The sequence below is a fragment of the Endocarpon pusillum genome, assembly GCF_000464535.1.
Source record: "Endocarpon pusillum Z07020 unplaced genomic scaffold scaffold6441, whole genome shotgun sequence".
In the NCBI taxonomy this organism is placed as follows: Eukaryota; Fungi; Ascomycota; class Eurotiomycetes; order Verrucariales; family Verrucariaceae; genus Endocarpon; species Endocarpon pusillum.
The window spans coordinates 1-16,121 of record NW_006916590.1 but is presented as its reverse complement, the minus strand read 5'-3'; the positions used below and the strand labels follow the sequence as shown (position 1 = coordinate 16,121).

The following is a 16,121-nucleotide window of genomic DNA, read 5'->3' as shown; positions in this document are numbered from 1 at the left end:
TCAGGTGGTTGAAGAGAGTGCCTGAGTTTCTGGAGAACTAGACTCCATTTGAGAACGCGGAATTTGCCTATTTTTCTCTTTGCAGACTTTACACCAGCGACTGGAGCTGTCCCTGCTTCATCTCTGTTTTGTTATTCGACGCTGTCAGAGGACTATGTCACTTCCGGGTTCAATCCGCTTGCTTCTCCAAACAAAAGCCAATTAACAGACATGTACAAGCTGAGCGGGGGACAACTCGGCCTTCGTTGGGGAAGACTTCTGAACAAGTATCTTCCCATCTCGTCGCTGCCGTTGGGCATTACTGGCGAATATGCTCTATTTACCTTTGCACAATACAGCGATCTCCCTTTAGCTGAAGTCCCGTTCGAGGCAACTCAGTCTTCTGCTGAGGTCAGAACAAGTCAGCAAATATATCTGACAAATCACATATTCTTGGTTATGACGCTTATCTGCTTCAGTCTTATTGTTCTGTGCGATTCTGGGTCCTTGGCTCAAGTTCATCAACATAGTGCCTGACCTCTTGGGCCATATCCGCTCCGTAACACGCGACAATTCCTCATGTGGCATTACCCCCTGGCGGGTGAATGCTTGGCGGGTACGAGCGGGCACGACTTTTGAAGGATGTCGAGATGATAGCGGGTGACAGGTTCATGAACGGTGCAGTCGTGAGGCACATCGCGTTTGTACCCGTCGCGGAGACAGGTTCCTCAAGGCGACCGCGTAAAGGCCGGCAGTACGGAGTAAAAGTAATGAAGAAGTCTTTTGTGCTGCCATGTTGCCGCAGCTAATCATCCGACCACGTACACCGTCAATCTGAACGGATCCATTGTCACCCCGTTAGAGAATCAAAAAATGGCTCTAATCACGTGGGTTCAGCTTCTGACACTCATGCTGCACGTCGAGGTCCAGACTCAGCAACTTTTGTTCTTGTCACAATTGCCTAGGATCTCATCACTTGCGCGGCTCTTACGGCAGCGCTGACCGGGCTTGCGGTTCCTTTTGAATCTGGACCTTGTCAGACGCCTTTTACGCAAGCCACACACCCGAGTCTCAAAATGAAAAACATCCGATGCTAGGCCATACACCGCAAGCTGCAATATGACAACTTCGACTCTTGAGCCAAAAATTCTAGAAGATCAACGGATAGGCTCTGGCATTTGGTGTGGCTAGAGCATTCCAATCCTACCGTCTTCTTACCCTCACGTATTTTTATCTGAGTATTGCGGGCAGGTTGACATAGGGTAATCAAGATACGCTCCACCTTGGAGCTCGATCGGCAAAGCCTGAATGGGATCGCCTAGCATTGCCTGCTTTTACCTAAATAGACTATTGACTTTTTCTCAATGGGCTAACGGTCCAATTTGGACAATCTAATTAAAAGTCCTGGTGCCTGATCTGCGCCACGTGTTACTACGGTAGGAGGCATAAGTATTGTTAGCCTAGGCTAGTAGCAGCTAGTTTTGGATACCAAATCCCAGCCCACTCCGAAGAGCCTAGAGATCTTAGCCCATTTAGAATTGCAATGATTGGCCTGAAGCTTGGAGCTATTGTGACTAGTACCCTTCAAGTATAATGTACTTTCGTAATAATCTGGTCAAATACAGAATTTCTAGCTCGGAACTGATAATACTCATGCCTACTACCGTAGTAGTTCAAGGGCTGTCAAGTCTCATCCCAGGTCTGGCTGGCGCTTCCTTGTCCTAAATCACCATGGACCGGACCTGTGGTAACTCCATATGTACTACGGTAGGGGCCTGAAGTATTGTTAGTCTGGTGCTAGGAGCAGCTAGTTCTTATCACAGCGACATAGTGTCATGATTCGTCAATATAAAGCTTGTTCTGTGTGCATCCATTCTGATGAGTCAAATCATTACATCTAACTTCTTTTGAGCATAGCGGCTCTGTACAGAGAGAGTTTACAAGCAAAGATACTAGCGCTGAGCTGACAATACTTCAGGCCCCCCCCGTAGTAGTACTACGTAGTACTTGTCCATGCAGCCAGGTACCACCTTCCAATTGTTCCGCATATCCAGAGCTCGACCTGGGAGCTTCTCCTGTGGCTTGCTGCTCGTATTCTTGCGACTCAAGGTAATTGTGCACCTTGCATCAATGTTGACAGCTCATTATCTAGTGATCTCGCCTGTATGCGCTCGGGCAACTTCAGCCGAACCTCTTTCCAGACGCTTTTGTCCCGTTTCACACGTGGTGCTGCCTCGTGGGAAGCTGAAAGACAGCTCAGGCCATACTTTGACTATGGCCTGGACTCCCGTTGCGGTGCGGTCTAGGTTGAGGACAGTCCCGAGTGTATCCTCTTTGGGACACGAAGGAAGCGAGTGTGTATTTGTGTGGTTGGGGTGATCTGGTGAGAGTGAAAACACGGTGAATCTATCTATAAAGGGTGCAGAAATTCCGTCTTCTTACAATCGGTCCTTGTTCATCAGTTCTCTCACCATATTACACTCTCTCCCTCCATCAGCGCAAACATCGCTCGATTGCTTCGTCCTCAACATGAAGTCATCTCTCGTCCTCGGCGCCCTCGTCGGTTTGGCTGCAGCAGTTCCAACTCCACAACTGATTGATCTCGATGGAGTGGCCGCCACCGACATCCCTCCAGTTGGGCCATCGTCCGATGTGATGGTTGCCCAACCAGATACTTTTGATGCCGCGGCTGCCAGCAAAGAAGCTGCTGCGTCGGTCGAAGCTGCATCTACGAAGGTCAAGCGAGCTGAAGGGGACTGTGCTCCTCAGCCGAGTGAGTGGGTCTCGTTACACGACTCGAGACAATAGGGCTAATGTCTCAAATAGATGGCTACGGGCCTAAAGCCACACCCGATACTGCAGAGGGATTCCTCGCCTTTCCAACCTACAGCGACCAGTCTAGCGGAGCGCCAATTCCCCAGGGCTATGCTCGCACTTTTCAAGGCCATACCGGTTCCTGCGAACAAGGAACCTACCTTGGTCTCCACTTCTTGAAGACCTACGACCCGTACCTCTGCCAGCAGAAATGTGATTCTCATCCAGATGGCTGCACAAGCTTCAACCTGTATTTCGAGCGAGATCCCAGCGTTGATGCTGGCCCAGCTTGCCCTAACCCCTCCTCCATTACCACCATCCGCTGCACTCTGTGGAAGAACACGCTCATGACCGTGGAGGGTGCCGGAAATGTCGGCCAATGGCGCGGCCCCGAGGACGCCAATGGAAAGGCTTTCCAAGTCGTCATTGCAGGCAGCAATGGCTATCTCAAAGACGCCCCTCCCCCATCATACCCAGGCTACACCGGCCCAACCCGGTTTGGTGGCGCCATCAACGCACCCTTGGCTGCAGGCAACGTTGACACTTACATGGGTTACAAATTCTACGCCAACGGCGACTATTCCCAGTGCGTGGCTGCCTGCTCTGCTCAAACAGCCTATAATGCCCGCCATCCGCCCCAAGACGGAAGCCCGCCCAAGCGTTGCACATTCGTGAATGCGTACCTGTTGAGCAAGGACAATGTCGTGCAGGGCATTTACTGTTCGATGTATACGCAAGTATGGGGACCGGAATTTGCCACGAATTACGGACAGTACCGCGGGACCAATAGATATACGGTTGCTAACTCGTACGGGTATGCGCTAGCTTAAAAGTTCATCAGGAAGAATAGTCAGATAGGTACATGGGTAGCTAATTGGTTAGGTAGAAGTACGGAGTACGGAGTGTCCCCGGCTACTTTCCACCATTCTCTTCACCATCGTGAATCCTCGGACGTTCGTCATGCCCTTGTAGATCTAACAAACACTGTGGCTTTACCATATATGTGCATATGTGACGGCATTGGAATACTAGTACTACGATTTTCAATCACGTCTGAGTGCTTGCTGAGCTGAGAGTGGAAGGTGGAACAATATATCCCCGATCCGCCTGCGCTCATCACTCAGACGACCCACGTGGACTCGTCAGGGATGCTGACGGAATTGAAGCCTGATTAGCGGTGCTGTGGCTGGGTCTCGGTCTTTACTACGTACAATTTACCTTGTCTTGCCAAGCCGTAAGAGTTTTTGCAGCTGGTCTTACAGAAGTACCATTCCAGGTTATAGAAATTCTCTGAAAATTACAAGTAATCCACCACGCTCAAGTATATCTTCGATTGAGTACTGGATCAGTGTAATATGCTCCATTTCTGCAGCATTGGCGATGTTTTATGGGAGAATGAGGACGTTGATGGTAAGCAATCTCCCTTATTTCAATATTGACCCATGGTCACTGCTCATATATCATCACGTATTCCTCCTTCCGCGTTGCGGCGTGACCTTAGCACACCAAACTTCACCAATCAATAAAAATGGAAAATCAAAACTCAATAGAATACAAAATTGGACTTTTCGAGTTAGAAGTTAGGATTCAGAATCTGGATCCCACAGGAAACTCAGAATCAAATCAGAGGTGTTCAGGTTTTAAATAGTCTTACATGACTACAGTTCAGGCCGTTTATTCATGGTGCAGATTGCGGTCACGTGTGTTCAGGTCTCAAAGTGGAAATGGAATTTAAAGAGGTCAAGATTGGTGTACGAGTAATCAGACATTACTCACGATTAAGCTGCTTAGTAAAGAAAATGATGAATTGTGCGGGATTAAATTAAGTGAACCTTGCTCACTGAGTGCTCGCGATCGAAGTTCCCTGCTTGTACGAATATGGTGCTCGAATGTGGTGGTCCCGACCCTCTCATCCTCATCCTCATCCTCAGTCCTCATCATTAGCAGCTTTTCGTTCACGCGGCGAGCAGCATCAATACGGATTGCCCGATGAACTGTACGTCTCATGGCCTTATTGGTCAGAACCACCTTCTCGGAACCGCCATCTTCAGGAGTAATATCATAGATTTCGGACAATATACATTCAAAGGGAGTATCATGTTGATCATGTCCACCAATGACCCACTCCAAAGCCACCATTAGTCTCATGAACATCAAAGAGAGGAGGAATTTTACTCACAGTCCGCTTACCATCTTGTTTAGGTACACCAGTGATATGATCTCGTTTCCATTTTTCCACAAAAACCTCGTTAAGCTTGTTAAACCAACGTTTACCGTCAAACATCAGAGCACTAAATGGATCATCTGAGATCTCTGATGTGAAATCCTTTGGCAGAATCGCTGCTTGATGTTCAGAAAGGAATTCTGATCGCCTTTTATTATCCCAATCTTTGTTAGGGTTTGTCCAAGGGGGATCTTCATTGACGCAGATCAAGATGACCATCTGAGCTTGGTTAAGCCAGAGATTGACGTCGGCTATCATATGGTCATAGCATTCAGAGAAACCAACCTCTATGACAGAAACTAGACGATCAACATTTGTGAATGATGAGTCTGGTTCTTTCCTAGTACCTTCATATTCATTAGTAAATAAAACAGTTCTTGTACTACCAGAATTGCTCAATCATTCCCTGAGAGTTATATCACTCAATGTTCTCTTCACTGCTCCGATTTCTTCCTCAATGTGACGGATAAGAAATTCATGAACTGCCGAGGGCATCCATTGAATAATTCCTATAGACAACTTCGCGTCGTAAGCAAGAGAGGGATATCGAGCATCCGATTCGATTTCATCAGGATTGAGTATCCGATCTAGCTCTTGAAATTGATTCAAGCTCATAGGAACACGCTCGTTCAAGCTGTCAAGAGAGACTTCATAGCTTCCAGTCTTTATTTTTCTGAAACGGTCACTGAAAATCTGTTTATATCTTGCAAACAATGTATCATCCATCTCTTTCGGGTTCATCTGTCGTTCTTCTCTTTGAGAATCTCGGATGCTGGTCTCAAGAGAGATTTGGAATTGTTTGCTAAGACTTGCTGTTGAGGGCGATTGAAGTGGGCTTTTGAGTCTTGAAGAAACGGGCTGCTGGGTAAATAAAGACTTGGCCGGATGCGTCGACCTGTTGTGCTTATTGCGCGTTTCATTGTTGAGGGAGCCGAAACCATCGTTGTAAAAAACGAGAAGCATTGCAGCTAGTAGTACTATTGGCAAAAGCATCGTTGATAGAGCCGTCATGGAAATCAAAGCCCGTTGTATAAGCCATGACGATGGTTGACAGCTTTGTCACTGAACGAAAAGAAGTGTGTTAAGCAGTTGACCTTGGTGCGGGACGGCAAAGTCTTGGCGCCAAGCAATGATATATTTCTGTCCGTCATGCAGTAGTACTACTACTTACCAGGAGAAGGGGTAATAAAAAATGTGGGCTAAGTGCCATTAATAGAAATGACAACTATTCTGTCAAATGAGGACCATATTAGTATGATCAGAGAGGCATATTTTGACCACAGTAAGACCATATTTTTGACAAATAACGTTGTAAATGATGAAATCTCATTGGATTATAGATACCTTAGCTACATATCCTGGTACACTCTAAGCAATCTTACGGTTAGGCTAACTCTAAGCGCACTTTAGCGGCTCTCTTACCATTTTTTAAAGTGGGCTTCTTCCTGCTAAGTTAGTACTTAGTAGTACTTTACTACTACTACTCTACTACTACCCCGTAGATCTTGGCGAGGTCGGAGTTCGGACAAAGTTTTTCCCCGGTCCACCAAATTTGTCTGGGAAGTGAGGCCATGTATGCCCAGACGATGGACACAGCTCTCAGGGACTAGAAATTTCCTAATCAGGGTACTTGATGGGAAATCGACGAAGAAGAATCGTCCCTTCTGACGTTGCACCCCAACCGGCCCTCGCCTTCTCCCCATCTGCCCGCGATCGGCCTCGCTGTCAATCTGTTGTGAGGCGAATATCATGTTGGTAGGAAGAAGATTGTAGGTGGAAAATATGGTGGATAGGCGCCAAGAGCTGGCACGTGACCACAGACAAACATCGGCAGCGAGGCGGCGACAGTGGCAGTAAGCGTGTGGAGATATAAGGGCCGTTGATATCCATAGTAGATAGGCTCTGTAGAGCGCCTTGCCTGTATGAAGAGTTCAATGCCAAGGTCAACACAATCTATTGAGAGCCGTTCGTCTCTGGTCGGACTTTGCCCTGGAAAGTCACGTGAGAATAGCGCCACTCGATCCTGTTGATATGCCCTGTTTTTCTCAAAGTGAGTGTCGCCAGCGACTGTTTAGACACACAATAAGTGGGGAGAAGCTTTGCGTGTAGCGTGCGTGTCTGTATATCTTGCAGAGCTGAACTGAAACAGAGAGGAATGCTTTTGGGGCCTGTGCCAGCGAGAAAACATAACCCGGCTAGTGCGCAGTGGAACACGATTTATCATTGTATTACACTGGTTTACACAAGAAATAACCCCCAAACTAGCATCTATACTACTAGGTAAGGCCGTTGACGCACTAACTAGCTTAGTCTCAACTCAGCGCGAATCTGCTCGCTCTACCGGTATCTGTAACGCCGATAGGCTTCATCTTAATACGTAGAGGCATGTACCTGTACACAATGCATCTAGATAAACGACGCTGGTGAATTAGGCTGTATATACCTCTCTAGCTGTTTCCCAGAGGGTGATGTCCTCAACGTGGAGAGCGGGGACGGGCAAGAGGCAAGTGAAATAAGAGTCTGCAGGCCAGCGCCCTGAAAGGGTCTTGATCTACCTCAACAGGAGAGAATCACTACTGTCATTTTTCTCAAATATCTACGAGTACCTTGACTGGGCTTCTAGTAGCTGCGGCTGATGGTCTCATTGCTATCCTACTGATGACTGGTTACCTTGACACCGTAGACGTCTGGTCTCTCTTCGCCACGCCAACGCGACAAGCCACGTAGAACTGCTTCCCCTCTCGCATAAACAGCGCTAAACATGATCAAGCTAGTATATCCACATGACGCTCTTCAGAGACAGAGCGCCGGAACAAAAACCAAGCAGCAAGCGAGCGAACATCTATCCAAGACTCGGTTTCGTCCCGAGCGGGACGGGCGGAGGTGCCTGCCCACCACCCACACCCATGAGCTGTCCATGCATGGTGTTAGGCTTTTTCGGCGGTGGTGGAGGCGGCGCTTTCCTGTTGGTTAGATCTGGTGTGGTTGGAATCGAACTAGGCACCTGTGCTGCCGCTTGTGGCGCTGGTTGTGGCTGCTGCTGTTGTGGCTGTTGCTGTGCAGGCGCGGACTGCTGTTCCAGGAAACTGTTCATCCGGCCTGTGATGTTGTATTTCTTGTTCAGGGACTTGGCTTTTTGTGCTCCGGCTGCGATGTGCTCTTGATGGCGCTCACGGAAGTTGTTTGCTGTGTTTGCGGCGGTCTGGGCGTCGGTGGCGGAGATGGAGGTAGGGTCTTTGTGGAAGGACTGCGCGGTTTGGATTGCGGATTGCTTTTGCGCGAGGGTTGTGCCTTGGGCTGGGCTGGATGGAGAGGAGGAGGGTTGGGGTGTGGTTGATGTCCTGTTCAGGCGGGAGAAGCGGGATGAAAGCTCGTTGAATTGGGGTGGAGGAGAGGATGCGGAGTGATTCTCCTCCGCCGGGATTGTCCTCTGGTTCTGATCTATGCCGAGGCCTGGTACTGAGATACCGGCTTTACCAAGTCCGCTTGCGGCTTCTTGGTTGATGTAGCTATTTACAGCAGGCTTGGGTTCGTTAACGGCAGAGTCATATGTGGGAGGCGGAGAGATGTTGGCAACAGACGATGTCAGACCCGAGCAATTACTTCTCGGAGGTAGTCTGGGTGGGAGAGATGGCTTCTGTGTGGCTGGAGCCTGAGCAATGCCTGTTTCTTGCGCAGTTCCGCTGTCGGCGTTGGCGGCTCGGTGTAGAGGCGGAGGAGGTAGATGGTCGGTCTTCAAGCCTGTTCGATTGGCTCTATATGGCAGACGCGGACCGGTAGGCTTCACATCCGGCCCTGCTTCCAGCTCTCCTCCTACACGCACCGCTCTTTCTGCAGACTCAACGACTGGTTGAGGCAGAGGTGCCCCTAGGCCTCGTCTGTCCGGAGTAGTTTGATTCGGTAGAGCTGCTCCGCCGTGAAAATTGACGTTCTTCGGTGGAGGACCGAAAGCTGCCGGGTCTTTCAAGGCTGCTAGAGGTCGAGAAATGTGATCTGAGCCTCCACTGCTACCACTTCGGGTGCTTGTGTTCTTCCCTTTCCCAATCAAGCCAGCCTATTACAGTCAGATACCCAGCCGGCACTAAGGTCTACGGTCTCTGTTGATGCTGCACTTACCACCTGGTTGACACCCTTGAAGTCGCCTCTCCAACTCTCCCTTCCTCCATCTTTGCCCTTAGGATGCCATCCACCCCTCAGCACACCCGTGATATTGCTCATGCTTTGATTGAGGAGGTGGGATATCAAGCGAGTGTATAGTTGTACGCTATCATCTGGACACTTTCGCCTGCCTGCAAGTCGGCGTGCTTCGATTGTTCGATTGTCCGCGTGTGCCAAGGCTGATTGCTCTGCCGGGGCTTGGCTACGGAAAGCTCCGGGGGAATGAGGATTAGATTCTACAGAGTACTGTAACGCGGAACACTGTTACACTGTCACACTCTCACGCTGTCGCGACTGCTCCTCACACATCCTGCACCCCTCACTCCTCTTCCTGCTACTAAAAGAAACGTATAGGACTCCCCTCTCGACTATCATCAATCACACCAGACTGAGCCATGCGAACATACGGTCATACCCTCGTCGCTGACGTTGGTTGCTCACTGTGGTCTGTCCTTCCGATGCTGTCGTATTACCTAACTTACTTTCAAGCTCATCGATTCACTACTGCGGTATGCTTGCTATATGCTGCATTCTGCATTGCTCGAGATGTCTGTTCTTCATGCATGGAAGCCGAATACGGCATAAGCACATAGACCCAATCGTCTCTTATATGACCACATGTGTGCTATTTTCATTTCGGCATGATTTAGTGGGCTCGGTGGCACCTCATATGCCGACTCTATGCAAGGCTGATCCTCACTGTCGGCTTAACTGGCTCAGGAGGGATCTCTCCAATATATTAATACTACTACGTACAGTTTTAACCAACATCAGGATCCGCAGCAAGGATTTCGGCCTCTTTTCTGAGTATCCTCTGGCCACTTAGGTCAGAGGAATTCTTTTCGAAGGATGCCCCCAGATGCTTGAGCCGGGCTTTCCAGTTGGGGTAGCTGCATGAACATCCAATGGGACGATTGCATTGCTGGGGCCGGAGCTTTGGGGGCCAGCCTTACTGCTCCCGCTCTTAGCCCCACAGCCGACACCAGGTTGTTTCGGTACTCTTGCGATCGAAAATACATTATTTCTTTCTGGCATTTCCGTTTTGATGTTGTGGGTCGTTGAATCCACCTTACCGCGCTGATGGCATCATTGAAGTTTCTCTTGCGTTTATGAGAGAATCTGCCACTTTGGTCCTGCTACAAGAGTATAGATCGACGTTGCATATTGCGGCATTGGACTAGCCAGAATGACACAGCACCGATGCTGAGCCCAAGTCCCCATCCCTAACTACTATGATGGATTTCAACAACACAACGTCAAGCACTTCCACTCCAACATTGTCGACTGCCAGTCTCGATAATCTAATCATCCCACCTATCGCAATGACTTTAACGGCGCCGTTAGATATCACAAGTCATCCAGCTCCACCGTCTCCTTTACATGATCCTTCGAGCACGTCTTCTACAGGCACAGCTCCGACGGCCTCCCCACCGCCCGACCACGGGCAAAGGGGCCCACCGGCAACAGTGTCTGAGCCCCGCCCACCGACCACCTTACCGGAGCAAACATCAATGCAGAATCCCTCACCCGCACCTCCCCCCCCAGCGTCCACACAACCGCCAACCTCACTAGTGAGTCCAACACCCATACCTCTGCCACCATCGCCGTCTTCGGCCACTTCCACGACATCTTCGTCACCAATGCCACTATCGCCGTCTTCGGCCACTTCCACGACATCCTCGTCACCAATGCCCCCAGCGGTGTCATCGTCAATTTCCTCTGCACTCTTTTCATTAAATCCTGTAGTACCGCCCTTACCGACTTCCACGTCACAGTCTCCTTTACCTTCCTCAAGTGATTTGCTCTCTCAAGGAGATATAGCCACCAGTGCATCTTCTAGTGGTCTGGAATCCTCAGCTGTGGGAACCTGGTCGAGTTCGTCGTCTTCGTATGGCACGACGACAGCAACCTCAGCCTTTTCCACCAGTTGGATCTCATCAGCAGCTACGACAGGCCCGCAAGCAGGACCGACTGGTTCTTCAACCGGGTCTTCGAATAATATCGCTGTTATAGCTGCTCCGGTGGCGATTGGTGCAGTAGTTGTGCCTGTTCTTTTTCTGTTCTTCTGCTTGTGGAAACGAAGAAAATCTTTTCGAGGGCAGTACCATCGCAAAAGCCGATCACATGACACTGAGATGTCGAATTTCGGTGTCGATGCACCAACAACGTCCCACGAGCCCAAAGGTATGTCCGAACATTCCGACATGGCTGCGACCTTCGAACGAGAAAGACCTTCGACGATGCCGGGGCAGACCGAACCCATAATCTCGCATGTTGAATCTACATTCCCGCCTGGAGTGTTGCCCGGCTTGGCTTCTAGATCACCGATCGGCACACCCTCAGCTTCTCCCCCACCGTACCACATGAAGGATGGGCGATCAGATTCTCCCACTACTCGACTGCCAGAGGCGATTGAGCCTCTAGATGTCACAAGATCGCAGATTATTGCTGAACCAGGCAGAAAACCGACCAATGCATACCATCAGTCAATTTCTAGTGGTCGTGTCCGAACGAGCGATGAGGATCTCGACTGGCCTTTGCCTTCCCCCTTCCGAGATCAAAGTCCCAAGAAAGAGGCCCCAAATACACCATCTCTGGTAACCGTTAGGAAATCTAGGCCTCCAAGCTCGAACTCCGAGTCGCCTTGGCCCTTACCATCTCCACCCACGTCCTTAGGTCGTGGAGAAGCACTTGCAGGCTCGTCTAGTCCTGGCCCAGTGCTGAGCAGGGGAGCCCGACAAGCGAGTCCTAGCGCGAGCGAACGAAATTTGTCACGACAATCCCCTTTCGACGATGCAAACGCCAGCGATAGCGCGTCGGAATACTCAGTTTCGATTCGAGACAAGCGGCCTCGAAGCTCCATGCTCAACGTGCCCGAGGAGAAGCATATCAACGACGATGGCATCTCGGAAATGTCGGCCTCATCACATGGTAGCAACCGGAGATCACGCTTGAACCAGCGAGCTTCAGACGAGATTTCAGCTGTTTCGTCACTGGGCGACAGTGACAATATTGGTGGTCAATTCGAAGCAGGAACGGGAAGTCAGCAGTCAGTGGTTACCGCTTTGCCGCACACCGACGATACATGAGTGGCATGAAGAATAATGAGCTGATGAAAGACAGAATTTTCCTTTCTTGAATATATTAAATCGAATTTAGTGAATTTTATTGATGTCTCTCTAGAAACATGTTGGTGGCGTCTTCATCTTATGGCTTCGGGTTGTATAATACCATTAGCATTGGCGGGACTAGAGCTGTTATTCCACGTTGGAATCACCAATCGAGAGAGATCTCTTTTCAATAACCTGGAGTATCTGAAACCAGTACATGGACATGTACAACCTCAGTTAATAGCGGTCAGTTCCACCAGGCTCAAGATTCAAGAACTATGATTGGCAAAGCTGCTTGTATGTCGGAATAAAGGTGTGTGGGGTTAATCATATCGAGTGATAGCCCTCTTGGGTTGACTTCCGCCCTGTTTGACAAAAGATGTGGGAGCTTGGTGTAAACCACTCCCGGCTGATCATACCATTGTAACATCTGCTCTGATATGATGTTATATGTCAAGAAAAGATTGGCAGAGATCTGTTGATATCAGGTATCCCTAATGTCGTGGGTCTAGAAAAGTAGGTTCCAGCCGAGCTGCAGCAGAGGTACTGGTACATCCTGCCTTACGAGGACAGAAACCGAGACAGCGTTGTTGCAGCCTGACTCATGTTTACCAATCCCGGTCCATATTTTGGACTCTTTCCATGCAGCTTCGCTCGTTCATTGAGGCGGTTAAGGCTGCGGTATGAGCAGTATGGCGTTTTAAAGTGACTCGGGTTGAGTCGTGGGGCGAAGACATAAGGACCCTGCTGAGTGTACTGCGGATTGCATGATACCTGGTCGACTGAGCATTACATCAATGATTAGACGATTCGTGCGACACAAATTCTCATCGCAACCGGCGCATTTACCACAAGTGTGTTAGAATTATAATTAGGATACGGGCAAGATGTTCCTGTTCCTCGTTTTGCTGCTCCCGGACTTCGCAGTATCAACCAGCTATACCCATTCCGGTAAGAAGTGAGCCTGTCCCTTGGCAGTCTTTCCCCGCGTTTCCGGTGAGGTATTTGCCGGATCATTGCCGGATCATTGCCGGAGAATAGCCGCATGTCGCTCATCGAGCCGTTCCGGTCACCAAACCAGCCTTCCTATTGGAGTAGGACCTCAATTGATCGACTCTCGTGCTGTGACGCTATGCAACGTCGCGCTTTGGGGTTTCACCATTGCGTTCATTCGACATTGATCAACCGAGATCACCGAGGTCACCGAGATCTAGCATTGACGTCGCTGATGCAAATTGGTTTCTCAAGATGGAGGTTGCTTGCCTACTCTCCTCTTCGATGTCTTGGACGTCACGCCTTCATTGATCGCATCCAAATAAGATCTCCCCTGTAGATGTCATATCTTTGCTTCTGCGTTGTCCGTTGACCTTCTCCTCCCCGCATCTCCTTCACATCAGTCATGGCCAGTCTCATCGCAGGCGATAAAATGCTTTACTCGCATCGCGAGTCAGACAATGGCAAAATACCCGCAGAAAGCGAGATCGCCGACCCAAAGGCGTATCTGCATGGCAGCTTTAGCTCCCCTTCCACAGGAGCTCCCTCCGCAAAGCGCCAACCTCCTCCCTACGTCCGCTCGTTGAGCCCAGACGACCGCGCACATGCCGAGAAAATGCTCGTTCGCAGAATTGATTTGCGCCTGATCCCCATGATCATTATTATGTACATAATGAACTATTTGGATCGAAACAACATCGCCGCGGCACGGTTGGGCGGGCTTGAAGAAGATCTTAATTTAGTGGGCAACCAGTACCAAACATCCGTGAGCATCCTCTTTGTCGGCTATGTTCTGATGCAGATTCCAAGCAACCTGTATCTCAACAAGGTGGGCAAACCAAGTATTTATCTACCTACTGCGATGGTCATATGGGGAGTCATAAGTGGCGCCACTGCTGGAGTTCATAACTTCGCCGGGATCGCAAGCGTTAGGTTCTTCCTTGGCTTCATCGAGGCCGCATACTTTCCTGGTTGTCTTTATTACCTCAGTTGCTGGTATACGAGAAAGGAGCTGGGCTTCCGCACTGCATTGCTTTATTCTGGTTCCCTCATTTCAGGCGCATTTTCTGGGTTGATCGCTGCTGGCATTACAGGTAACCTAGATGGCAACCTGGGTCTTCGAGCGTGGAGATGGCTGTTCATCATCGAAGGTGCCATAACGGTTGTCATTGCTGCTGGGGCATATTTTCTGCTGCCCGATTTTCCCCGGACTACCAGATGGCTGTCTGATAACGAGAAGGAGTTGGCCGTTTGGAGATTGGATGAGGACATTGGCGAAGATGATTGGATTGATAGTAAGCATCAGAGTTTCTGGGGTGGAATGAAGATGGCAGCCTTGGATACCAAGATGTGGATTCTCGTCTGTACCTCAGCTTTCACCTGCATTTCCCAAGCTGATCCAACTCTTTCTAGATGGTCATGCTCTTTTGCATCGTCTCCTCCGCCTCCGTTACCAACTTCTTTCCTACTGTCGTCCAAACCTTGAGATATGGGAGAGTCGCTTCGCTTCTTCTCACTGCCCCTCCATATGTTCTGGCAGTCATCACAGCTTTCATCAACGCTTGGCATGCCGACAGAACAGGAGAACGATATTTTCACATCACCTTGCCACTGTATATTGCGGTCATCGCCTTTATTATCGCCGCTGCAACAACGAGTACCGCTCCTCGTTACTTGGCCATGATGCTGATGCCGCCTGGAATTTATACAGGTAGGCGCTTCTCCATTCTTGGAGCTACCTTCATTCTATCCGAATGTCGGCATTTGGCTGCTCTGTTACAACTGCTAACGTGTACCTCCCTCTTTCAGGCTATGTTGTAGCCCTAGGCTGGATCAGCAATTGCATGCCGCGACCACCTGCAAAGCGTGCAGCAGCTCTAGCCGCCATCAACGCCGTGTCCAACACCTCCTCTATTTATGCTAGCTATATGTTTCCCTTGAGTGCTGGTCCGAGATATGGTACGTCCACTTCTCCCGACTTCAGAGATCGATCCAAGAGACGCCGTTTGCAATTTTGTCGGACTGGTGCTCTCCATGCTAGCTAGCGGTGATGTGACTTTTGCCATCTCTGTTCTATGCTGACGACTTTGCACGTTCTAGTAGTCGCAATGTCCGTCTGCTCCGTCACAGCTTTCATAGCCATCATCATGGCAACCATCCTCCGCTTCATCCTCGTCCGACTGAACAAGAAACTCGACCGGGGCGAGCACGTTGAGGGTGCCATCAACTCTGGAAAGGGTATTCCTGGAGAAGCAGCGCAACATGGGTTTAGGTTCTTGACTTGATTCAAGCTGGCATGAGGCCATGGATGACTGAAGAGATGACGAAACAGGCCGGGGCGAGAGCAAGAGCAGGAGAAGATAGAGAGAGCCACAGAGAGAAGCACCGAATAAGATTTCTCCGCGTACCAAGATGACAGCAATTGTAAGTGGTGACGCAAACGGATTAGCATCTACTCAACCTTCGGCATCTACCCACATTTTACAAGAGTGAGATAGTGACTGACACCTAGTTTCGGCTCCCTCACTCCGCCGAACCATCCCCTAAAGGTTTTGGCCCATCGGCCATCATTCCCATGACGGACCTGTAGCGAGAAGGCCCATACCCAAGGCTCAAACACTATCATCCATGATACCCGTGCCTCTGTCCCACCTAGACGGTGCTGCGCCCGCCCCCGAGTTTAATGATATGATTTGATGAAACAGGGTGTAGAAAAGGAGGGATTGAGTCAAGCTAAATCAGCCTGTCTATATATACTCGCATGCAGAGCGTATGTTAGTTTGGTGTGCATTGGGTCTTAGTCAGGGGTACTGTATCCCCTTCGTCCCCGCTGTGCCAATTAG

General features: G+C 49.7%; 5 protein-coding genes across 5 annotated transcripts; 3 read left to right on the top strand and 2 right to left on the bottom strand.

Moving 5' to 3' along the window:
- Nucleotides 1–2,508: 2,508 nt before the first annotated feature.
- Nucleotides 2,509–3,623, top strand: EPUS_01017 (uncharacterized protein; the record flags this gene model as incomplete). The annotated part of the gene is made up of 2 exons (XM_007806930.1): nt 2,509–2,752; nt 2,806–3,623. 2 exons carry the CDS (start codon nt 2,509–2,511, stop codon nt 3,621–3,623), a joined length of 1,062 nt encoding a protein of 353 aa, XP_007805121.1.
- A 4,236-nt stretch (nt 3,624–7,859) lies between these two features.
- Nucleotides 7,860–9,235, bottom strand: EPUS_01016 (uncharacterized protein; the record flags this gene model as incomplete). The annotated part of the gene is made up of 2 exons (XM_007806929.1): nt 7,860–9,071; nt 9,134–9,235. The coding sequence occupies 2 exons, from the start codon at nt 9,233–9,235 to the stop codon at nt 7,860–7,862; spliced, it is 1,314 nt and encodes a 437-aa protein (XP_007805120.1).
- A 1,294-nt stretch (nt 9,236–10,529) lies between these two features.
- EPUS_01015 (uncharacterized protein) lies at nt 10,530–10,763 on the bottom strand (the record flags this gene model as incomplete). The annotated part of the gene is made up of 1 exon (XM_007806928.1): nt 10,530–10,763. The coding sequence occupies one exon, from the start codon at nt 10,761–10,763 to the stop codon at nt 10,530–10,532; it is 234 nt and encodes a 77-aa protein (XP_007805119.1).
- A 616-nt stretch (nt 10,764–11,379) lies between these two features.
- Nucleotides 11,380–12,264, top strand: EPUS_01014 (uncharacterized protein; the record flags this gene model as incomplete). The annotated part of the gene is made up of 1 exon (XM_007806927.1): nt 11,380–12,264. The coding sequence occupies one exon, from the start codon at nt 11,380–11,382 to the stop codon at nt 12,262–12,264; it is 885 nt and encodes a 294-aa protein (XP_007805118.1).
- A 1,420-nt stretch (nt 12,265–13,684) lies between these two features.
- EPUS_01013 (uncharacterized protein) lies at nt 13,685–15,563 on the top strand (the record flags this gene model as incomplete). Its single annotated transcript, XM_007806926.1, has 4 exons — nt 13,685–14,638; nt 14,692–14,989; nt 15,088–15,237; nt 15,379–15,563. 4 exons carry the CDS (start codon nt 13,685–13,687, stop codon nt 15,561–15,563), a joined length of 1,587 nt encoding a protein of 528 aa, XP_007805117.1.
- Between the last annotated feature and the right edge of the window lie 558 nt (nt 15,564–16,121).